At 39.0% G+C, this 26165-nt stretch overlaps 1 protein-coding gene across 4 annotated transcripts in view; it reads right to left on the reverse strand.

Annotated features, from left to right (window-relative positions):
• Positions 1–11148: 11148 nt before the first annotated feature.
• Positions 11149–26165, reverse strand: part of LOC120539522 (coxsackievirus and adenovirus receptor homolog) — a 43303-nt gene continuing 28286 nt past the window's right edge. For all 4 annotated transcript variants that reach the window (XM_039769663.1, XM_039769661.1, XM_039769664.1 and 1 more), the window contains 5 exons: positions 22250–22454; positions 21470–21622; positions 16762–16884; positions 15136–15274; positions 11149–12181 (listed from right to left, as the gene is read on the reverse strand). In XM_039769663.1, coding sequence (XP_039625597.1) covers positions 11830–12181; positions 15136–15274; positions 16762–16884; positions 21470–21622; positions 22250–22454 — 972 coding nt within the window. In that variant the 3' untranslated portion in view covers positions 11149–11829. The remainder of the gene's footprint in view (positions 12182–15135; positions 15275–16761; positions 16885–21469; positions 21623–22249; positions 22455–26165) is intronic.

A 26165-nucleotide genomic window follows, 5' to 3' on the forward strand; every position in this document is an offset into this window, starting at 1 on the left:
GATTAAACTAAGGTCCTGGTTGTTGCTCCAGACAATTCCTCATTTAGGATTAATCAGAGGCTTGGTGATGTTTCTTCTTATATCACATAAAAATTCATAATTTAGGTGTTATTTTTGACAAAAGCCCCAAGTTTTGAGCTTCATGTTAGACAGCTGAGCCATGCTATTCTCATTTAAATATTGCCAAACTGAGGACTATTATGTTTAGGACTGAGATGGAGATGCTTATCCATGCATTTATTTCCTCTTGTTTGAACTTTTTTAATGGACTTTTTACTTATCTAAACAATTCATTGTTGGACCGTCCTCAATCAGTCCAAAATGCTGCTGCAAGATTTTTAACAAGAGCAAATAGAAGGTCTCATTTGATTCCCATTGTAATAGCACTGTATTGGCTTCTGATTAATGTTAAAATTCATTTTAAAATTGTTGTTCTTACATATCGTACCATGTATGGCCAAGCTCCCGAATATAGGGTGGTACTTTTCCAGCCTTAGTTACTGAGTTGATCTTTTAGGTTCTCTGGTCAGGGTCTACCAACTACCCTCAGAACTTGTGGTGACCGGGCTTTGGCATTCACTTCTTCTGACCCTGTGCTCCATGAGCATTTTACAAGAAAGCTTAAGAAATATCTTTTTAAACAAATATTTGGTTAATTGTAGGCTTTATTTATTGCAGATATTCTAGATATGTAATGTTTGCAATTTTTATTAGTTTTTTTAATTGTTGTTTTAATGTATATATGTATTGTGGTCTCGGCCGGGCTCGGGCTTGTGCCTCCTCCAGACTGCGAGTGGGTGTCCGTCCTGGTTATGTTGGGGGCCTCGGGTACAGGGCTTGGAAGCCCAGCCCTGTAGGGACCTGTGGCCACCGCCAGGTGGCGCCCCGGTGCCGGAATATCCTGTGTGGTCCCCGGCCGGGCTTCAGCCCAGAAGGACCAGAGGAGGGCTTGTGCCTCCTCCAGACCGCAAGGGGGCGATCGCCCTGGTTGTATTGGGGGCCTGAGGAACCCTGGAGCCCAGCACTTCCTGGTGTGGGGAAGAGAACAGGAGACACCCGGACGGCTTCCAGATGCACAGCCGGCACTTCCGACACACAGGGGTGTGTCCAAAGGAGAGTGCCGGGAAGCAGCTGGAGCCCATTCGAGTTCCCATTTAAGGGGCCGCCTCCCTCCAGTCATTAGTGGATGTCGGGTGGAAGAGAACAGAGCTGGAGAGAGGACGGGAGGCGGCCAAGAGAAAGGTACAGTGACGGAGAGGCCTGGACTTTGGGGAATTGGTGCAAGAGGCACTGGGGTTCGTGCATTGTAAATATTGTAAAAATAAACGTGTGTTGGGTGAACTATGTTGTCCGTCTGCCTGTGTCCGGGTCCCAGTTCACAGTATTTATTGTACATGTGAAGCATTTCATGACTTTATATCTTTGAAAGATGCTATATAAATAAATTTACTTACTAAAAATATGAAGCAATAGAATTAATGCTAAAGTACAGCAACAGTAAACAGCAAGATATGTCCAGTCTAAGCTGCCCACATCAAAAAATATTTCAAATACTTCCATTGCTCCTCAAACCTGCCACACACTTTGATTATATGGCATCCCAGCTGGAAAGGTTTTTCTACATTTTTCACCAATAATAAATGATCTATTTATATACCTTTGTTGAATTGGAATGTAAATGCATATATACCATCCATCCATCCATTTTCCAACCCGCTGAATCCAAACACAGGGTCACGGGGATCTGCTGGAGCCAATCCCAGCCAACACAGGGCAGGAACCAACCCTGGGCAGGGTGCCAACCCAACGCAGGACACACACAAACACACCCACACACCAAGCACACACTAGGGCCAATTTAGAATCGCCAATCCATCTAACCGGCATGTCTTTGGACTGTGGGAGGAAACCAGAGCACCCAGAGGAAACCCATGCAGACATGGGGAGAACATGCAAACTCCATGCAGGGAGGACACGGGAAGCAAACCCTCCTAACTGCGAGGCAGCAGCGCTACCACTGCGCCACTGTGCCGCCCCGCGTATATACTAATATAGTTAAAATAGATATTAAAAGATTAATGAAAATGCAAGCATTTCTTAAGCCTCCCAGCTTGTCCAGTAGTAACTATTAGCTCCACAAATGAAACAGGTTCAAGTGGTAGGAAATTCACTGTAGAAAGTTAATTCCACTTACAGTACTATCTCAAAGCTACAGTGGCAATAAAATAACAGCAGCCCAAAAAATTATGACACAAATACCCTATAATAATTTAGCTTGTATTAAAGAATAATCCAGCATACAATCTGCATTAGGTCAGGAAAACCCCATTGGAAATTCGGCAAAGATGAACAATGGTGTTAGCTGAGGTGCTCTCTGTGCTCTGACCACTTTCTTTTAAAGGTGCTTTTCAAGCCTGATGAACTTTGGAAAGTGTGGACGTTTATGGAGGGATACCAATTACAAGTCCCAGTTTTGAGTAGGTCAGCAGTTGTCAAGGTCCAACATGTCTGGGGGATAGCAGTTATGAGGTTCTGAAGTGCTACGATGTGGTGACATTTTTTATAAGTTAAAGCTAATGTTGTTTTTGTTCTATAAATTAGTCAGTGTTTAACTCAGATCTTTTCTCCTTTTGTCAGAAAAATCGGGAAACCACAAACTTTCTCACCGCTTCCCCTTTTAGAGCCCAAAAAATATTTTTCTCAACGACTGATACAGCATAATAATGAGGACAAAAAAGCGTGGATGTATAATTAAAAGGAAAAGCAAGCAATGTGTCATCATAATAATAACTAGCAATAGAATGTGTACATTATATAGTATATGAAATATACTGTATAGTATTTAGCATATAAATTAGAATATATGGTATATAAAACAATATTTCATATGCAGATTACTTAAATGAGTGCAAGACATTTTAAATTCAAAGACCATATGACATATTAAATATTAATGACCGTTGCTGTCTACACCAGATAGCTACAAATTGTAAAAATTGTATTTAAAAGAATATTAATTGTTGTATGATACGTTGAAAGAAAGTTTAACAGCAAACTGTTTTTACCATTTGCAGAAGTGCCTAACTAAGATTTGTATTTTTTTTCTTTTCAATTTCACTTCTCAAACTGTTTTAGTATTTAGTGTGTTAATTCATTAAGCCATTTATCCACAAAATCTAAATATAAAAGTGGTTTGCTTACCAAGTTTATAAGTATGTAATGTCACACATACTCCTTTCACTTTGATCACTGAAACTGCCAACACACTTACAGTATGTTGCACTACAACTAAGCCATTGAGGAGTTCATAACCCTAATTTGTACCATTTTGGTACGTAATCATATTATGAAAGTAATTTTATTTCAACCACATTTTTGTATGTACAACAGTTCAGTGCATACTATCATCATTCAAAGCATTCTACATACAGCAGGTATTTAACGTTAATTTTCAATCAGTGTTATTTAAAAATTCTCACAATGGTCATGATTGCTGCTCTCTTTGTTTTAAGGTGATAATGATTTTAGTCCTGTGGCCACTGTAAGCTTGCTGATCCACTGCAGTGTCCAGGAATAGAAAAAGGTAATAAAGACAGAAGATAGAGGTGTTGTGGTATTGTATGAGGAAGTCAGGAGTGGCAGAGAAGTATGTAAGAGTGATACAGGAAATGTACGAGGGAAGTGTGACTGTGGCGAGGTCTGCGGTAGGAATGACAAATGCATTCAAAGTGAAGGTGGGATTATATTAGGGATCGACTCTGAGCCCTTTCTTATTTGCAGTGGTGATGGACAGGTTGACAGACGAGATTAGACAGGAGTCCCTGTAGACTATGATGTTTTTCTGATGACATTGTGATCTGTAGCGATAGTAGGGAGCAGGTTGAGGAGACCCTGGAGAGGTGGAGATATGCTCTAGAGAAGAGAGGAATGAAGGTCAGTAAAAACAAGACAGAATACATGTGTGTAAATGAGGGGGAGGTCAGTGGAATGGTGAGGATGCAAGGAGTAGAGTTGGTGAAGGTGGATGAGTTTAAATACTTGGGATCTACAGTAATGGGGATTGTGGAAGAGAGGTGAAAAAGAGAGTGCAGGCAGGGAGAAATGGGTGGAGAAGAGTGTCAGGAGTAATTTGTGAAAGATGGGTATTAGCAAGAGTGAAAGGGAAGGTCTACAGGACGGTAGTGAGACTAGCTATGTTATATGGGTTGGAGACGGTGGCACTGACCAGAAGGCAGGAGACAGGGCTAGAGGTAGCAGAGTTAAAGATACTAAGATTTTAATTGGGTGTGACAAGGATGGATAGAATTAGAAATGAGTACATTAGAGGGTCAGCTCAAGTTGGACGGTTGGGAGACAAAGTCAGAGAGGCGAGATTGCGTTGGTTTGGACGTGTGCAGAGGAGAGATACTGGGTATATTGGGAGAAGGATGCTAAGGATAGAGCTGCCAGGGAAGAGGAAAAGAGGAAGGCCTAAGAGAAGGTTTATGGATGTGGTGAGAGAGGACATGAACGTGATGGGTGTAACAGAACAAGATGCAGAGGACAGAAAGATATGGAAGAAAATGATCCGCTGTGGCAACCCCTAACAGGAGCAGCCAAAAGAAGAAGAAGAATAAGGGACAGAGTATACATTTGTAATAAGCAGATAGGTATCCATGCATCTTGTTTGTAAAGAAAAGTTGTAATAAGGAGTAAAACTTGCATCGGTATTGAGATAAATTATCAAGCTAAATTTAATGGACTGAACTGTGTAAGATAAAGCTGAAATACTTAAGAATGCCCTTTTTGCCCAACGGACACTGACAAAAACTCAAAAAGATGCAACAGTAAAACTTGGGTTCATTATATCTGAATTGTCTGGATCTTTTTTAGGGTATGGTTTCTAAAACGGTGTGTAGTCAAAATTTGTAAGAAAGTCCACAACAAAAAGGGAGAACATTCACAATATAGTTCAAAAATCAGCATGACAAGAAACACCCAGGCAGAGAGACAAACTGAGTTAGCAAGATAGGGGCACAGCTTTGTCATCAAACCTTTTCTCTAACACTAGGCCAAAGTACAGATAGTAACTGATGATATTGCTCAGTTATCAATTTTATAATGGGGTAAAATGAGATTTCTTAGTTAGTAAAGGCCATGTGACTGTTTTGGCAATACATGACACTGCTGCAGGCCTGAAATATTCATAAAGCTTAAGAAGTTCATGGATGAAATGAACTTGTGATGCAAAAGATTAGAGGTTTAAAGGTTAATAATTGTCAGTTACAGAATAATGTGAAATTCTTACTTGTATGCACTAATCAACTTGTAACACGTTGCCACATACCAGATTAGTGGGGTCACGAATGAAGGCACAATTACAATTGTAATGTGAAGCAAGAGAATATGGCGTATTGCTGAGGCATACTTTAAAGGAAGAAAAATGTATCACATCACACACTGGAATCAAATAAATCACCTGGACCAGATAACTTTTAGTTTATAAGGAGGTTAGGAAGTACATATATAACCCCTTGATGCATACGTTAAGAAAGTCACTATGCACTGGGGAAACTATGAAAATGAAAAACGCAAATTTTATTATATTATAATATAAGATGATCTTGCAAATCCAAGCAACTATAGGCCAGTAAGCTTAACGTGCATCACAGGTAAATAATGGAATGAATTATTAAGGAAAATATTGAGCAACACAAGGCAAGAACAGGAGTTTTACTGAGCAGTCAGCATGGGTTCGTAAGAGTGGAGATCGTGTTTTATTAACATGCTGGACTTCTATGAGGATGCAATAAAAGGATATGATCAGATTGACACATATGATATGTTCTTCTTGACTTTCAGAGAGCATGTGATAAGGTGCCACATGAAAGGTTGGGGATCAAAGCAGTGGGAGTTCAAGGTGTAGTTTGTAGATAGATGCAAAATTGTCTCAGATACAAGAAGTAGAGGGTTATGGTATTTGGAACCTTATCAGAAGTGGGTGACGTTAAAAGTGGTGTGCCACAGGGGTAGGTTGCTGCTGTTTTTAATAAATATACAGTAAATAACAGGCTGGTTAAGTTTGCAGATGATACCATGCTAGGTGAATTGGCAGATAATCTAGAATCTGTTGAATTATTACTGAGGGACGGGCAGCATACATGTGAGGGCAGATTTGTGGCAGATGAAATTTAATGTAAGTAAATGTAAAATGTTACATATAGGAAGTAAAAATATTAGGTTTGAATACACAATGGGAGGTCTGAAAATCAAAAGTACACCTTGGTAGTGGACCCTTCACTATCAACTGCCAAACATCATTCAGAAGCCATTAAGATGGCTAACAGAATATTAGGCTACATAGATTGATCTGTTTAGAGCACGTCCAAGGAGGTTATGCTCAAGTTTTATAATGCACTTTTTAGACCACATCTGGAATACTGTGTGCAGCTGTGGTCTCCAGGTTACAAAAATGACATAGCAGTGCTGGAAAAAGTTCAAAGAAAAAAAAAATAACTAGGCTGATTCCAGGACTACAGGGGATGAGTTATGAGGAAAGATTGAAAGAGCTGAGTCGTTTCAGTTTAATATTGTAATTCTCTCAAAGCAAAGTTCAGTACTGGTCTGGTGTCTGATTTCTTTACCACACAATGCCACATTTCCTTGTTTATGCATCTTGTGTCCTCCCAATATATGTGAACATTTGTTTTCACTGATTAAATTCAGCAATTAAAGACACAGGTCATGCTTCACAATTTATTTTAAGTTGCTATAGCACAACATAGCAAGCCAGAATCAATGCACTGACTTTGCATAATGAGTTTTCCTTCCATAGCATGTTATAACTGGATTATTAAATACAACCACATCAGCCAAAACCAGTAAAATATTTAGTAAATCAGTTTTATGTAGGGTACTTATGGTATTACTTTTTTGTTAATTTAAACTGGTCCTTATTGGGTACACAAAAAGTTTTGTTTTGGCAATCAGTTATGAGTTAGACACTCCTTATTTAGATTAGGCTCAAACCACATAAATAGCATAAAAAACAAAAACCTTTGCTTTGTGTAGCACTGTTCCAAAACATTTTGTAAGTATAGGGCAGTGGCCACTTATTTTTATTTAAACAAATTAAGTACAGGCAGCATGTGCAAGTCAATGTTAAGGACTGGACCAGCAGCCTTATGGTTTAAGAACCAGTAAATTAACTACTAGGCAACACTTTATTTGTCTTCATGCACAGCAACGGAAGAACCACATGTACAACGTAGAATTGCCTAAGTTGCCAAAATACATAATGGTACAGCTTTTAGTAATGAAGCTTATGGGAGATCAATACAAAAAACAGTAATGTAAGGTATAAATAAATAAAACATTAGAGCTTACACAGAACTTGGCTAGGTTATGCTATCTTTTGCATTTGGTGTGTTGCCCACATCAAAAACACAGCAAAACCTCCCTCTCACCTCTAATTTTCTTGATCATTTCATCTCTCTGCCCACATATTTTTTAACCACCACCTCACTTTCCAGCTCCAGAGAATGAGCACTGGGATCCTTATTTAACATTGCGGTAGCAATGAAAGTTTTCCTATTGTCAAGAAGTTCAGGATGAAATATTCAGGACCCCTCAGTATTTTTTTTAAACAGTATTTGGCTTCATGGTACCTTCTAAGCTCCAAGCAATGTTGTAGGAGCAACAAAGCCACATCAGTTCTAGTGATATTTTTACTGCACTTAGCTTGTCCAGTATGTCTCTAAAATGACCTCCTCATATCAAGATGTGGTGTAAGGGTGTACTGCTGGTATGATGCCAGTTCTATTCATTGCTTCGAATAAGATATAAATGCATTTCCATGCATTAACAGAAGAGTTATTGTCTTTGATCTTGCCTATCCTTTCATCACTATTGGTTCACATTAAATGGAGACCCTGCCAGGCTCTTACAGTGCCTCATTTGTCTGTAGTAACTGTCTGCCAGTTTACAGTGATAAAGATCCCACTATTGGATATGACAGCTTGGAATAAACTGCCAAGTTATTCCCGAAGTAAACAAAAACACTGGGATGAATAATGAAAAATAATGAGGAAACCAGCAAGCCCTATTTCATCTTTACCCTCCAGGGCTTAAAAGGTTCACAGCAGTAGCAATAACACCTGCACTTCAGAATAGGTAATCCACCCAAAGTTAAACATATTTCGCTGCTGGAAAAGGTGCTGGTGAGTCTGGCAGGGGGCACTTCCCCTGATGTCGGTGTATGCATCCCACTTCTTCAATGTAGTAACACAGACACTGTGCTCTTAAAATTGGTACTGTACTTCAGATGAGATGTACAACCAAGGTCCTGAATCTATTTGGTCATAAAAGATCCCTAGGCATCTTTAGAAAAGAGTAGGTTGTTTCTTGATATCCTGGATAAATTGCATCTCCAGTCTCTAATTGGCTAACTATCTTTCTTACCCCTTCACCAGCCAATAGCTAATTTGTGGTGAGCATATGACGCAAAATGGCTGCTGTCGCATCATCCAGGTTGATGGATGCTACACATTGCTGGTGGCTGAAGGGTTTCTCCTGGGCCTATGTGAAGCATATTGAGTAGTGAGAAAAGTGCTATATACTGTAAGTGTAATTGATTAATATATCATGGACCCAAATATATTCAGCAATATTTCTTCTACTGTAATCCTAAAGTTCTCATCATAACATACCTACTGTATAAGTTAATGAACTGAGAACGGGCATGCTACCAGTTTCTTGTTGTTTCAGCTATTTTTAGAGTATTCAAGTTGAGATTATTGATGGTGCACCAACTAGCCAGTAAATTCATCTCCCTCTAATTTGACCCTTCGTCCCAATCTGTAATCAGGCTAATCAGGGTGGTGTCATCAGCAAGCTTCAGTTAGCAGCTGAGTCACTGAAGGTGCTGTCTTTGGTGTAGAGAGAATAGAAGAGGAGACAGTACACAACCCTGAGGGGATCATGGGCTCTGAACGATATCTGTCCAGCTTCCCTGCCTGTCGTCTCTTCCTTAGAAGATCAGAGATTCAGAGATGTGCAAACTCATACTTAGGAGTTTGCCATGCAGAAGTTCTGTAATGACTGTGATAAATGGAGAACTGAAATCCATAAATAAGATTCTGGCATAAGTAGCTGGGGAATCTAAGTGCTGCAAGATGTAATGGAGAGCCATATTTACTGCATCCTCAACTGATCTGTTGGCATGGTAAGCAAACTATAGTGGGTCAAGGGGAGACTGTCAAAGATTTGAAATACTGGAGAATTAGACACTGAAATGTCTTAGAGAGGTTAGCACCACTGGCCTGTACTCATTTAAACAAGGAATATTTTGCTTGTTAGGCACAGGGACAGGGGTGGATACTTTGACATTGGCAGGGACTTTGCTTTGCGCCAAAGACTAATTGAAAATATCTTTCAAAACAGGTTTTAATTGATTGGTATCTCAGTTTGAAGGGAGAGACATTGTCTAGACCAGAAGATTTAGAACGTTTTTGGCTCAAAAAGAGTAAATGGATTTCATGCTCAGAAGTACCAAGGGGGATTAAGGAGTTAAAGTGTAAAAGAGATAAGTCAGATGGTTCAGGGTCCTGGGTGGACAGGGACTTCTCAAACCTGTCATACAAGCTGTTCAGATAATCTGGTAGTGAGGGATTAGTCTGTGGTGGGGAGATGTGTTTATAACAAACAATCACTTGTAAATCATTCCATGTAGTGGAAAAATAATTAATGGGGAAATTCTGTTCCAGCTAAATCTTACACCTGCTTTGTTATCCTTAACTGTTTCATCTAGTTGATATTTAGCTTCTTTGTAAACAGCCTTATCACCATCTTTTAGGAGCTCTATGTAGTTGTTAATCACTTTTTAAGCTCTTTAGAAAACGATAGTTTGTTATTATTGTATTTTAATATTATTTTTGAAGGAGTACCATTTTTCTGCTTCTTTTTGCTGCCCATTGTACTACTGGAAAACCTTTGTCATCTAGGCAATCTTCTACTGTATAATATCAGACTTAATCATGACATCTGCTGATCAGGGCAATAAAACAAAAATTGTGGATGCAGAATAATAAAAAAAGCAGTTGAAAATGACCAGACTGTATGAAAACATCAAAATTGTCAAAATGTAACATAAACATTCGCCAAAAGTGTGCTCTGTGTTAATAGAAAAAGGTCTAGCCCTCTTCATTTTAATTTAGAATTCAGTCACTATTGAAATCAAATACCACTTAAGTATTTTTGTTGCTTAATAAGAAAATAACAAACTGATTACATTTTCTCATAAATAATATAAAAAAACACTGAGATAGGCTGGCGACGTGTTCAGGAATTTTTCCTACCTTGTGCCTTTGCTTTCTGGGGTCAGCTTCAGCTTCTGCACTTTGCAAGTTTAAAAAATGATTGCGTAAAATAAGAAATAAGATTCTAATTCCCCCTTATACAGATTTTATACTGTAAGTGTTTCCCTTTGATGAGTTCAAACCCAACTGGATGTTTTGGATTTTGAATGAGGTTTTCTGTATGGCTGATGTCAAAACAAGAAGGTGCTTAAGGAAAGCAAACCTGTTTTTCTAACAAGTAACATGGCAGTTCAAAAAGGGTGGTGGCCCTTCAACTTTATATTAGGACTTAAGAACTAGAATCATTCAGGGAGCAGGGGAGTGCCTGTGAGACCTTACAACATTTCTATTGGGTTAAAATCTGGACTTTAACACAGCCATTTCAATTTTTTTTTTCCCACGTTAATCCATTTTTTCCTAGATCTGAAGACCCCTTACAACTTGCCTGAAGAAGGGGCCTAAGTTGCCTCGAAAGCTTACATATTGTAATCTTATCAGTTAGCCAATAAAAGGTGTCATTTTGCTTGACTTTTCACTTTATTTCATGTAGACATTCTTCTAAATAATATACATGTCGCTAACACTTTTTTTTGGCTTTGATTAGGGTTTCATAAAATAATGCAACATTTCTGACTAGAAAATGTGTCCGGTAGAACAATTTGTGGTTTTCAAGCTTCTTTTCAATTTTGCAGCTTATTAAAAAAAGTCATTTTAATACATTCTTTTTGGTGTACCTTTACTGAATAAAAATACAATGTGAAATATATTTACAACAATGTTTATTTCTTTCTGAAATAATAAAGAATACACCTGCTATATTGCAAATATTTATAAAAATGGAAAACAACAAGGGTCTGGAATGTTTTTTACAATGTAGTGAGCTGTACATTAAAAGAGTATATACAGTATTAAGACTCAATATTCAGCTAGAAAAGATTTTATCGTCCTCTATTCCCTAAAAAGTAAAAAAGATATAATAAAATTGTTTTATTAATATATACATAAACTGTTATATATAGATTAACTTTAAAATAAAATAATGACGGGATGGATAATGACCACTAGCTTATTTGCATAATATAATTTCAGGAATTAAAAATCTTTGTTTTTCCATAACAAAAAGTCTGCAAAATTATCTCTCTTTCTTTTTACAAATGTGGGAAAACAAGAAGGTATTTCTGTTTTTATGTTAAGTTTACACGTATCAAAATAACTCATAAAAATTTTTATCACTTTTAAATATTCAAACAGTTCTGTTTGTTTAATGCTCCAATTTTGGAGCATTAATGTTGTCCAGTTATGCCTTGGCAGTGGTGAAAATGTGGTCTTTAATTTGCAATAAACATTGACTTTGTTCATTGGTTTAGTGTTCTAGGAAGTTCTAATGGCTAAGTTTCCACATATATACCAGACGCATTTAATTACAGATTTTATTTTTTCAGCATTAGTGTCTCCCTCACTGTCTTTTTAGGCAGTCCACAAGCTTTACCCATGACTAGACGGCATAACCCTCTCTGCTATGAGCAAAAGTCATTACTGGAACAGCTCCCATCCTGGACAGGCTATACTCTGGAACCTGCTGACTCCGTTTCGAAAGATCCCTGGAGACATCATAATTATTACTATTATCAGTCACCTTTAACTGATTGTACACAGGAGGATGTTGGCTCCGTCTTGAACCACTTTGGGAGATGCCACTACGATTTTCACTATTGAAGGATTCGTTTTTTTGGACTTTGTTGTAGTTTATCATTGCATGGGATCGATAACCCAAAATGGACTGAATACTGGAACGGATGCTTCCCCTTGGTGTGTTGTTCTGGCTTACTGGAGCAACTGCATCCTCCCTGAAAGAGCAAGAGTTAGAGAGATCAGGTTAAGGGAGATTCAGTAGAAGTCACTAAATGATCAATTGTAATTACATTAGAAAACCCCCACTTTTATTAAGATTGGAAATAGGACCTTTGGCTCTTCTCCTGCTCACCCGGATATATGTATAAATGAACAATTCCTTATTCAAAAATCTTGCAAATTGATTTTAATTAATTTTTCCAAAAACTACAACCTTCAGTTTAATAATTCAGCTGGTTAAAATCTTCACAATATCTGTCTCATGTTTTATGAATGCCCTTTAATTTAACCTTTATAGGAAAACATGTCTGTATATCTCTAGGATAGCCTTGGATTTTAAATAACTCTTAACATCTCAACAGAAATTGCTGTGATATTACCAAAAGAGGTAAAAAGTGTGCTATGAAAAATCTTAGACAAAGACTTATTTTACTGAACTGGAAGAATCCCAGTTCCCTACCAATAACTGTTTGTGAAAGCAATGTTGTATATTATCTCAATCTTGAAAAACATGACATTTTCTTTACTAGGATCTGTTCAGATTTTTTTCGAACTTAGCAAGAATTCATTAATGTAAGTTCCTGAGGAGCCCAGCCCAACAACTCTATTACTCTGATAACTTAAAAAAGATAAGACCATCTCCACAGGAATGACTACTACATACACACTTGGTGAAGAATCTAACATGACATTTGCCCCAGATAACATTTACCCTTAATATGAAGTTATCAATAATGTGGACAATATATTAATCAGTATATTAATTCTGGACTATTTATCTTCTCAACATAAAAAGCTAAAGTCCTTGTGTTATTTTGTAAATAGTGAAAATATAAATATTTACGTGGCGAGATCCCAAAATATAAATGACACCCTGTCATTGAAGTGAAGTGTACAGAGTAAGTAAGTCAACGATTCTTAAAGTTAATTTTGCTGTCATACCAGATCTCAAATTGTACTTTCACGGTCACACTTAAAATTTCAAATGATTTAATGAAGAAAGAACCTAGCTTAAATAACAGCTATAGACATGCATATAAATAAATAATCAGAAACTTGTTACAATTTACACAATTAAGAAATATCTGATGAAAGTGAAACTGACAGTTTGTTACACTTCTATAATGAAACCACACACTTATTTCAAAGTTCCTGTAAACATAAATAAAGCAGCATCCGTACCTTCACTTTGTTATACAAATATATACAAATGAATAACTTTTTCAAGAACAACTTCCTGGTTGTGTTTATTTTTTTGCACCACAATGTGCAAGATAATTTCTCTTTTAAAATATATTTTATATAAAATAGTCAATTTCTTTTAACTTTATTTGATTAAATCTTTTTTTTTTTTTTATACAAATTAATTATTTTGAAGTGAATCAATGACCCAGTGTGCCTGAGGTTCTCAATGTGTCTGCCATGTTCTTCATGGGGTGGATCCTGCCATATTCATGATGCTCCAAAGATAAGGTACAATTCTCCACAAACTCAAAATGGATATAGTGTAAGAGATATAGAAATTAAGATAATGGAGGCTTTCTACTGTATAACAAAATACTAAAGTCCAAGTATATGTCCATTTCCACCTGAGCAATCTGAGTGATCGGTTTGGTTTTGGTGTGATTGGTTAGTTTGGTGTTGGTAATGCAAACAAAAGCAAAGTCTGCGTGTGAGACTCAAAAGGAGGAGTAAAGGCAGAAGGGAGAATCACATTGAAAGATGTGAAGTATAAAAATGGACAGGAAGCGAGCAAAGCATGTCAAAGAAGCAGTCTGAGAAGAAGGCTTTATGGAAATGTGCATAAGAGTGGAAGCACCAGTCAAGAAAGGTCTAGACACATGATGATACTGAGGAAAAGCACTGAATGTACAAGTAGAGCAAGAAATATCAAATATTTTGTAGTCAGTCAGTCATTTCTAACCCGCTTAGTCCTGAACAGGGGGGTGCTGGAGCATATCCCAGCTAGTATAGGGAGAAAGGCAGGAACAAGCCCTGGACAGGGTGGCAGTTCAACGCAGGGCAAACACACACACATACTCACAGACCAAACACACACTAGAGCCAATTTATCATCACTTATTCACCGAACCTGCATCTCTTTGGCTTGTGTGAGGAAACCAGAGCACCCAGATAAAACCCACACCTGGTGACACTCTAACAGGTGACACGGGTAGTATAAAATATGCCCTAATGTTATATTCACATCTAAGATGGTGGTAAATGTGTTGCTGTTTTCAGTGTGATGTTCATAAAGGTGTTAACTCAATGCATTGAAAGAAAGAAAGAGAGAGAGAGTGCAGTTGTAATTAATAAGTGGCTTTGTTTTTTTGATCAGACACCACAGGACTGGCAAGCAACAAACATTTTCCAGGTTATTTTTGCTCATCAAATATACATTTCAATAATGTACATGCACAGGTTTATATTTTTTAACAATATTGCAATTATAAGCCAATCATTTAATCAAATAAGAGCAATAACTGTCCTTTTCAGATTACTAACTGATCAATTGCATGTCTGTATTTTACCTAGCAAGGCAGATTCGGTAAACAGCTTGATATTCAGCTCATATAAATCATTACAATGACTAACTAGTGGCAAATTCTTCCATGAAATCATATAAATTATTTTTGCTGTACTGCAAGATAAAAATAATTTTTACCTTTTTACATTTTAATTGTTACATTTAAAGTAAGTAAAGTTTATTACTATCCATTCATGTTTTCTTATCTTGCTTAGCTGTGTATAGTGTCATATAGGGAGTTGTAACTTATCCTAGCAACACAGAAATCAAGGTGAAAATTAACTTTGCATGGTGTGTCCAGTTATATTATGTCTGTTGTATATTTATTTTTTTGCAAAGGTACTTACTTCTAAGTCCTATTGTTGACGAATTGCCATTTATAACTGTATTTAAGTTTTTTCCATTAAGAAAAACACTACTCACCGAATTTCATTGGCCACTTCCTTCTCGTATCTCCTCTTGTTGCAGCAACAAAGAAGGAGCCATATGAGCAGCAACAGAAGCAGAAACAGAAGAATAGAACCAATCACAGCACCTGCTATCATTCCTGCTCGGCTGCCAGCTATATAAGAAGACATAGGGAACTCTTAAGTGACATACAGCAACAACTTCAGCTGTTAGTTGACTAGAACAATTTTCTTTTTAATAAAATCTAAATGACCAAACCAAATCTGAAATTATGGAAGAAAAAGGTCAAAGCTCAATAAAAGTGATTACGATTAAGGAACATCCATGGAATGTGATGTCTCTGTTCTTCTACAGCACCAATCAAGATTTAATCTCTAATTCTAATTGCAGTTTTACAACAGAATTGCTGTCTGATTCTACTTACTGATGCAATATAATCTGTATGTAACACTTTTAAATATCACCTATCTATAGCTTGTATATATTTTATGGAATACTGTAAGTGCACAACTAGGTTTCATTGACTTGCTCAGAGTGACCAAAAGGACCAGCACCTTAGCCATGAGGCCACACATTCTGCCAATAATACAACTGTTACTTCAGATTCCAGCACAACTTTCACTCTTCCCATCTATTTACTAGAATCACTACATGCAATCCTAGGATCACAGGGAAGCAGATCCTATGGGGTGCATGCCATAAAGTTATTTAGGACCAATTAAAAGTCAAAAGCAGGGCACCCAGAGAACATTTCATGACTCTATGAGGAATTAACAGAAATTTCTAAACAGAAAATGACTACGCTTGTCAGAACATCATCTGCTACCTGCCTCAAAATTTATTTTATTACTATACACAGTAGGAATGCTCTAAAAACTATGATATTAAATATTCATCTGTTTTCTTAACCTGCTTAAATGTTTTGAAAGACTTTTGAACCTTGTCTCAAGCAACAACATATCTAACTTATTTAGTGCCAAAAATTAACCTAGGATCTGTTTTTTTGGGGGGTAGGGGGTGGCTGATTTAAAGAGAAAGAAACCTGAAAATATCAATTGGGTACAGGGAGACTTATACACACTAACCACAGGCTAGGATTTTCACTCAGCACTCGAGGTCTGTGAAGCAGAAGTTTCCACTACCCTGTCCTCTTCCTCCTGCTCTTTTACACAAATGTGCTCTTATAGTATTACAGTCTCAACTAATGTTTATGATTTTATTAAAATGCACCTACAGCTCCTGTTCAATGAATACTATAGGTGGCAGGAGGAGAGAAAATCAGAACTAATAAAGTAGGCTGATAAAAGATAGTATGTAAAATCTAGAATTTAACTAATTATTTATATATGAAAATTGAAAGTACTTAAGTTGTATTTAAGCACAATGATGAAGATTAAGGCAAAAGCAACCAAAATTTCAAATGACTTAAAAACTCTCTTAAACATGAAAAATCACTTTTGCTGGGCCAATTAAGTTTTACTGTTATTTTCCATTAAAGAATCTGGCATCTAATTTTATCAACTCTCTGGAAAGGTTATGAGAAAGCAAAGAGTAACAGTGTGACTGCATGAATTTCATAAGCATTATCAGAATACAATAAAAGAAAAGAAAAAATCTGAGCTTTTGTAGTGGAATACTTACGTTTGAAATCATGCAACTCTAAGACACACTGCTGCTTTCCCAAAGAGTTTTGAGCCACACAGACATAAGAGCCAACAAAGCTTGAGGAGAGATTTTTAATTAAGAGAGTTCCGCCATTTGGATCTGTAAGAGAGAAGAAGCATTATGATACATCACTAACAATGACTAAGTTATTTCATATTTATGCCATATGAATCCACCCAATATAATGCATTTGGAATCATAATACAATTTATAAATGTTCATCATATTGTACAAAATAGCAAACATGAACATATTAATACATTCAGTAGAACAATCCTTCGGTTCGCATCATTCTGTGTCCTGTGCAATTAATGTTTTTTTTTATATACAGGTTGGCATTCAAAAATCCAGCCATCAATAATCTGGTTCCTTCAGATTTCCGGCATGGATTTCAGCGCGCATTTTCAAATTTACCACATTGGCGCACCACTGTTTTCTGGAGGCGCCGTTTATGTTTTGATGGTGCTGTAGTCAATAATCAGTTGTTCGGTCTTGCTTGCACAGGCTAACAAGCATTCCTGCTCTTTCCTTCTCATTTTATCATTTACTTGCTGCTGTATAGCCCCATTATGGATTCAGCAAAGAAAAGAGGTGGCGTAAAACATAAACATTGTGCGTTGTCGATCACAGAGAAAGTGAAAGTGCTAAAAACACTTGATAGTGGCATGTCGTGCAAAACCATTTGTGAAACATATGACATTGGCTCTTCAACAGTGTATGATACTAAAAAACAGAAATAAAAACTGTTAAAGTTTTTTTCTGACAGTGGATCAAAAAAGCAAATTTTTTAAGGAAGTCAATGATGGAGGGAAAAGTTCGGAACTGGGCTAAGCTCTCATAACTTGGTTTAATCTTTGTGTAAGTGAAGGTTTGTAAATTTCCAGTGATTTATTAAAGGAACAAGCCAAAGTGGTTCATGAAGAGCTGGGATTGCAACACAAGTGTTAACATTCAGAAGGTTGGCTGCATCGTTTCAAGTCACGACATGGCTTACAGTGTTTTGTGTGGCGTGTGGGGAAAAACATTCAGCAGACAAAGATGCGGCTAGTGCATATGTGGATGAATTTGCAAAGTTATTTAGTGATGAACATTTAAGTCCTGAACAAGTGTACAATGCTGACGAGACTGCCTTGTTTTGGAGATGTACGCCAAAAAGAACTCTAATAACTGAGGATGCAGAATCGCCATCGGGGTTTAAAGCTTCGAAGGATTGCGTCACAGTAATGTGCTGCTCTAATGCTGCAGGTACCCATAGACGTAAGTTGCTCATTACCGTGCCAACAAGAAGGGGTGGGTTACCACTGATATTACATTGGATTGGTTTCAAAAATGTTTTGTTCCTGAGGCTAGGGCTAACTAAATTTCTGTAGAACTGTTTTATTTAGTTGGTGAACATTGAAATTCCATTTACTTTTCATTTAGTGTTTAATTTTCTTTCTTTAAAGGACTGTACAGGTAGTCATTTTCTGTTAAATATATACAACATATATAACCATCCAAAATCCGTCATTTTCGAAAATCCAACATTCCTCAGGTCCGGAGGTTGCTGGATTTTTCAGTGTCAACATGTATTACTGTCATGCATACGCATCTGTGGACCACTGTTCAGACTACTCTCAGGTATTTAATACTGTACTGTTTCAGGTTGAGAGGGGGTGCTGGCACTAACATTTTCTTCTCTTGTTACCCTGCAGCACGGACAAGACACCCAATAAAAGAACTTAACTCCGCCCCTTTGGGTCCCCATGCTATAAATCCCAATGTGACACGAGAAGATATTTAGTCTTATACTGAGCCAGAGACAGGATGGAGTTCCCTGTGGAGAACTCTATCTAGTCTGAGAGGGATATTTTGTGGAGAATTTCTGTTGGCATGCAAAGCGACCTGAATTTTTGTTTCTTATAAGAAACTAAGTTAGAACTAAGCAGGGATGACTGGTTTGGTGCCCCAACAGTTCCTGTTGCAACATGCAGTTCCTTCACTCAACTAAATTACTTATAACAGAGAGCAACACTGCAAGATAATTTACAAAGCATACAACAGAATAAGGAAGTACAATAGATAAAGTTGAGTGTAAATTATATTTGATGAAGGAAGAAATGATTTGAAAATATTCATCCACACATGAGTTTTTTAAACACCAAAAAGAACAGAGGATGGGAGAATACATCTAGAAAGAATTGTCATTAAAAATTGATGTCTTTACTGAGAATCTACTGTGTGGGCAGTTGAGAATTAGAATTAATTCTCCATGTCCACCAGTTGCAAGTGCAATTGGCAAACAGTTATGCCTATAAAGGGCGTCCACAGTGCTCCTTGATTAAGGTCATTCATCCACATTTTCCGATATTAAGTTCCATCTGGGTAAGATTAGTCAAACTATAGTGAATATTCCAGCTAAATGAAGTATGTCAGTGTTCCAATTTCTTCTTTACAGTAATATTTAATAGGAAAGGTGAAACCTAGGTCTTTGTAGATTTTCCGTGTCCTTTATCAATTGTTGTATTTAGTTAAGTGGCAAATTCACATTTTAAGGAACCTAACACTAAGGCATTCGCCCGCTGTATTTTTTCCACTTCATCCAAGACTACATACACAACTTTGACAGAGGGCAGTTGTACTGTACATTCTGAATGAGGTGAGTATTTAATTTTGAGAGCTTGTCTAAGTTACCTGAGGTAGATAGTCATTCATGAGATAGTCAGGTTCAGCAGTCAGAAAATTTTTTTCCCCATTAATTATTTCCATTAACTGCTCATTTTCTTCTATGTTTTCAGGGTGTTAATATAACTAAGTAGAATGTGCAAGGATCCTGCAGTTTGTAGGATGACAACTGGTGATCATTTCCTCGGTGCCAGTTGCGGTGCATGCTCCTATGTGTTCTGGAGTATGCACGTATATACGCAGGTGGCACTCACTCACTTGAAAATGATCTCATTGTCCCTTGTATATTGGTAAGTTATCAGGGCATTACAGACCTTTGAAGATCATGTTATTGCTCTAATGGAACAGAGTGGATTTAGTCTTGCTAGTTTTGGAACAAACCACCATTTCTTACAGTATGTCTCCATTGCAGATGCACCAGTGTTTAGTTTGTTCTCCATTTCCTCAAAGGAGAACATCTAGTTATCTCATCATTACAGGCCATTTTCCACATTCTTATTTTAGTAAGCTATTTATATTGAAATTGAAAAGTTTATGTAACAGAACAGACTCTTTGCTATAACTATCACTGAATGTCAATGTCGATTTATTTATATAGCACATGTAAAACAACATAGGAATGCTGTGGCCAAAGTGCTTTATGAGAAAAGAAGAAAAATATACAATTAACATAAATAACATAAATAGAAATAAAATAAAAGAACATAAATAAAATACTGTAAATAATAAATAGAAGTAAGATTACATAATCACAATGAGGAAACCATCAGTATTACTGAAGGTCAAGGCAAGCAAGTGAAGTATTCTGACCTTCATGGGTAGTCATCAGCTTGTTTGGAAAGGATTTTTAATGGCTTTTCCAGCCTAATGTGGTCAAAGAGTAAATTGTAGACTCATTCTGAAACTCATTTATCATATATGTCATGAAGGCCAGTACCTGTCCAGGTGTGAATTTTTGGAAATAGATAGGGCTTACAACCTGAAGTTGTATAAGCAATCAGATCTTAAATCTTCACATGACAAAATACAATGGTCTTCAGTTCTTAGTATCTTACGAATTCTAAGTAAATATCATGTTTATGTTGATGATTTCTGTATTTGGATCATCTTTCAATCAAAGAGTAGCTCACTGCTTGTCAATCAGTATGTGGCTAACTTGGTAAACATGAAAAAATGTCTGAAACTTTACAGATTATCTGTTATCACTGTTATAATACAGTAGTTGAAAACTGAAATTAGCAATGCCTTTACTTCCTTAGACAACATGGAGGACAGAGGAGTCCATCCACAGTGGCTGCATAAGATCCTGGCATGGCTTTTGCTCAGTGCTACAAAGGTTGGTGAAGTCAGCACACAATATTACTGGTACACATCTCCTTTCTGTTCAGGACATATGTAACATAAACCCTATGTAGACGCTGGTGCTGTGAGGCAGAAATGCTACCTCTGTACTACCGCTCTGTTAAACAATCTTTACTAAACTTCCTTAAGTCTCACCTGAATAAAACTAAATGTATGCCTATAACTTTGGTTCAGTTCTTGTCACTTGATTGAAAGCTACACATGTGCTTACATGCATCAGTTAGATATGTGAGGCACAATTTTAGCAGTTCTTTTTTTTTTAGTTTTGATAAGCTGCTTCACTTCTTGTTTATTTCACAGGAAGAAGCAGTGACTTCTTGCTACAAAACACTCTTATCACCAGCATTTTACGAACATTGCCATTTTCAACAAAACAAACATTTGGCTGAAACAGCCTGAAAACTGCTGCTTTCTGCTAAAAAACTTAGATGTAAATAGTGTCATTGAAAATAAAGGCAAATAACTTTACAAGCAGTTGAGGAGCATGCTGGTCTAGTGCTACAATGCCAGAAAAATGTTTAGGTGTGTATGGCCCCTTTGTAAAATGTTAAATGTAAAGTTGAATGATTATTATGGAAAAGTAACACAGATACATTTTTATTAGCTGCATTCTCATTTAACTAATCTCTTGGCCTTTCAGAGATATTCACATACTTACCCAAAATGGCTGTGCTGGGCAGTGGTCCACCAGTCTGCATTTGCCAGCTATAAGTAAGGGGAGGTGAGCCTTCAGATGATTTACAGTGGAGAATCACTGTGGTGCCTTGTTCCTGGTTGCCTTCTATCCAACATTTGGGTATCGTGGGGGGCACTATGGGATACAAGTTGAAGAAAGCTGAATATGAGGCAATGTGTGAATCTCAAACTTGGCAGGACTGGTAAAATACAGAAAATAGCACTTTCTAGGTGGTTGAGTCCAATATATAAATAATAGTGAAATATCTTAATATGTGTAGACATGACCACCAATGACTTACTGATAACAGGTGTATCATGACATGGGGCATGTGAGGCCAGGGAGGACACATCAGAGATGAGAACACTATCTGGCTAGTAGACATTTCTGTCCCCTGACAGTTCATACATCATTGTTTAAGTTCAATCTCTCCAAGCCAAAAACGGACTGATTAATAACTGAAAATTTGCTCCCTGTCAGAGAACAGGCATGTATGTGCAAGAGTGTCCTACTGTAAATTGCTTTCTCTCCATCTATGCCTGTAACAGGCTACCTCGAACTATATAGAGTAAAAAGAAATTACTGGGTATGGAGGCATACATTCATTTTCTATATAATTTCTGGTTCCTTGAGAAAGGTATTTATTTAATTTATTCTGAAATTTCATCTAATTGTTAGTCCATTTAAAAATAGCAGTGAATGATAATTAGCTGCGCATTTAATTACAGATGAATCTGAATCATTTAGAGTCACCTGCCTTACCTAGCACAGAAACAGTCACTTTGCGTGCATCTAAGCCTGGGGTTTTCTTCACCTTGCAGTCATAGGTACCACTGTCAGACATGTGCACATCAACAATCTGTATTGAAGCATTTCCTTTGCTTGGGTCAGAGTTGGCAAAACTGAACCGAGCCTGACGTTCTGAGCTTCCAAATTTAAAAACTTGACCTCCGTTGTAAGACAGGATCTGAATAAGAGAATAGTTACACTATTATCCAAAGTAAGGTCAGACAATTCTTTCACCTTCCCATAACCACAAACCACAGAGCCTGCTCTCTGACTCACTGCACAATGTTTTCTTTATGACACAACACTGAACAAAGAAAGAGGAACCTTGTTCATTTCTCTATAAATGAAAGCATTAAGAAAGATACATTTTTTATTTAGCTGACACATGACCTCCACATCATCTCATAACTAAATGTATTTACTGTGTAGGATCTGGAATAGCAGAGGCTGGGTGCATGAACTGATTTTACAGTGCATTGCTGCGCCCATCACATGATGAACCACCCAGATTGTGACCTAAGTGCGGCCATGCAGCAGGTGACCCCTCAGCACCATGCTGGAACAGTGTGAGTTTAAATTTTTTAAAGAGGTTGGACTGCTAATCCTGCTACCAACCCGCAAGTTTTCGCTACAAGTTGGAGGACCCACTTGCAGGACTCAATGTGGATTATCGTCATACCCAGGACGAAGCAATTGCAGGAATAGAGTTACTTCTGGAGTTTATGGGATTCAAACCGCAACCTTCCGATTGCTGCCACAGATCCCTAGCATCAGAGCCACCACTTCCGGAAAGAGCAGAAACACATGTAAAATCAATCAGTACATATCTAGATTGACCCCACTTTTGGCATAGGTGATTTAACAATTTTGGGAATTTATAGACCTCTATATGATTATTATTATCACATGTGCAGAGTGCAGTGATATTCTTAGTTGCATGTACTAATCAACATGCAACATATCACAGTTATTAATGAGTATAACTGCTTTATTAGAAAACGTCTATTTTCCTTACCTGAAAAATCTCAGAGCAATTAAATTGCTGAATACATGTGCTATGCATATGCATGGCACACTTATATACACACATAATGTATGCATTAATAACTATTACTTAGTGTCTGAACTATTCATAGTGTCTGAATGAATAAACCTTGAAATACCAATCTATGGTAGGGCACAGATGGACATACTGTATACTGTAGATGAGATTTTCAATATTCAAAGGATCTGCCTTCCCCACGATTAAACAAGTTTGAAAACTGATGGATGGATTGATTAAAGTATTTAGATAGATAGATAGATAGATAGATAGATAGATAGATAGATAGATAGATAGATAGATAGATAGATAGATAGATAGATAGATAGATAGATAGATAGATAGATAGATAGATAGATAGATAGATAGATAGTGTCACACACGTGCGCATGGGAGGCAGCTAAAGGGCTTGAGTGAAGGCAGTTCGGAGGCATGCGGGGTGTGGCAGAGTGCACTGACTCTTTTCTCCTTGCCTGTAGACCATCCCCGGGGGATTTCACCTGGATCTCCTGACATCACTTCCGGGACTGAGCCAATGGAACTCGGCCACACCAGCTCCAGTCCCTCTGATGTCACCTCCGGCTACGAGCCAATGGTGGAAGACCACGTGCCAGATCCATACGACCTCACTTCCTGTCTCCCCCTTTAAAACCTGCCCCCTTTCCTTTGTTTCCTCAGTCTTGTTTTGGACTCGGTTGTATGCACTTCAGTGCTCTGTATTTTTACAAGAAAAACGACTTTGCAGCCAGGATACCACAATATACGGGTGGCTGCCCCAACTCTTTATCTGTCCATGTCTCGTTCTTGTGACAGTGGCGTAGTCGGCAGGATGGAGAAGTCCCAGAGGAGAAGGGGACAGGACCTGCAATATACCCAGGTGGGAGCGTACCGGGGCCGAGTCTTCAGGCGGGGAGGGTGCCCGCGGTCGGCGTGACCGGTGCGGGCTCCGCTCCCAGCACTCATAACTAGGCCATCTGGAGGGCCAGGGAGTGTGCGGGTGGGGCTCACAGATGGGCTGCCCTGGAGGGAGGCAAAGGGACTCAGTATGCTCTCCTGGGGGAGAGTGCCTGCCTCCCTGCGAAACCAAAGCCCCATTTACCACCTAGGGGTGCCCCAGACTGGCAGGTGAATAAAATAAAAATGGAGGTTGGACCCTGAGCGGCCGACCAACAGACAAGCCTGGTCCTTATGGGCAATGGTAGGGCATTGGCTACGGCCATTTGAAAACACGCCCTACCAAATAATAGAGCAGGTAGCTTGCTATCTGCTCCTGGAAGCGCTTCCCCGTGGCTTCACCCAGCCGGTTTGGGGCGAGCAGTTTAAGAACATGTCTGAGCTCATAGAGCTTATGGAGACGCAGAGGGCGGCCTCACACTCTGGGGGAGCAGAACCGTCCTCATGTCAAACCCAGCCGGGTATTCCAAGACCTAGCCCCTCCCTGTACAATCCGGGCTCAGGCGTCCAGCCAGGTGCGCTGGCGCAAAACCGCTTGGGGCAAGGAGGAATGCAGGTGGAGGCGAGGAGGGTTGGTGTGCTCTGCTAATCCGTTGGCGGTCCCACATACTGGCGTGGTGATCGTCCAGCGGACACAAGACCACAGGTTTGTTCGACTCCGGCAGCAACATTTCCATTGTTGCCCGCCGCTTTGTGCAACCGCAACAGTGGCTAAAATTTAAGACCGGTATAACCTGTGTCCACGGAGACATCCGCTGGTACAGGTCCGCCGCTGTGTCATCAGTTACGGAGGGTCAGTTCAGTAAACTCACCGTAGCGGTCCTACCTGATCCTCCACACCCGGTGATACTAGGGCGGGACTGGTCTAAAATCAAAAGCGGTGAGACACATACCACTCCGGGGTTAATTTGGGCCTCGTTATGGGCGGAGATAACCCGTCTCAAGCTGCCTCCACGCCGTGTAATCAGCCGGCAGAGAGAGCGGCGTCGCCCTGACTGGCGTGGCAACTCCGGGCGTCGCGGGCTAACACGTCATCCACCAGCGCCGCGGAGCGGGAAGAAACCACGCCCATTGAGGTCGACGCTGACCCTCTCTCCGTGTTGCGGTTCCAATTTAAAAAACGCCGGCTTCTTTTAGAAGGGAGCAATGGAATGATGACTCCCTGAAGTTTGTAAAAAATGCAGTGGTCCTTGTCAATGGCCAACGCACTAATCAGTCGATGCCACAGGGCCCCTACTTTGTGCTAGATAATGACCTCCTTTACCGTGTAGCAATGCATGACGGGCAGGAGGCGAGGCTGCTGCTGGTGCAGCGTACCTTCCGCGGCAGGTCTGCGAGCTAGCACACGCCCACCTCCTAGGTGGCCACCTGGGCACCGAAAAACTCTGGAGCGGATCAAGCTCCGTTTCTACTGGCCAGGAATTAATGAGGAGGTTAGCCTTTTGCGCTTCCTGCCCGGAGTGTCAACTGCGACAAATTCCTAGGAGGGACCGTGCTCCTCTCGTTCCTATTCCACTGATTGACGTTCCCTTCCACAGAATCGGGGTCGACCTGGTGGGACCCCTGGAGCCCTCAGCCCGAGGACACAAGTACATTTTAGTCCTCGTGGATTACGCTACGATACCCGAAGCTGTTCCGTTGCGCTCAGCTACCTCTAAAGCCATCGCACGGGAATTACTAGGGGTATTGGCGTGGGGATCCCCAAAGAAGTCTTGACAGACCAGGGGACCCCTTCACCTCGGAAACGTTCAAGGAGACTGCCAGATTACTGAAAATAAAGCATTTAAAGACCTCGGTGTATCATCCTCAAACCGGCGGATTAGTAGAGAGGTTTAATCTAACTCTCAAGCAAATGCTGCGTAAGGTGGTCAGCGAGGATGGAAGGAACTGGGA

The sequence above is a fragment of the Polypterus senegalus genome, chromosome 11, assembly GCF_016835505.1.
Source record: "Polypterus senegalus isolate Bchr_013 chromosome 11, ASM1683550v1, whole genome shotgun sequence".
Lineage (NCBI taxonomy): Eukaryota > Metazoa > Chordata > Cladistia > Polypteriformes > Polypteridae > Polypterus > Polypterus senegalus.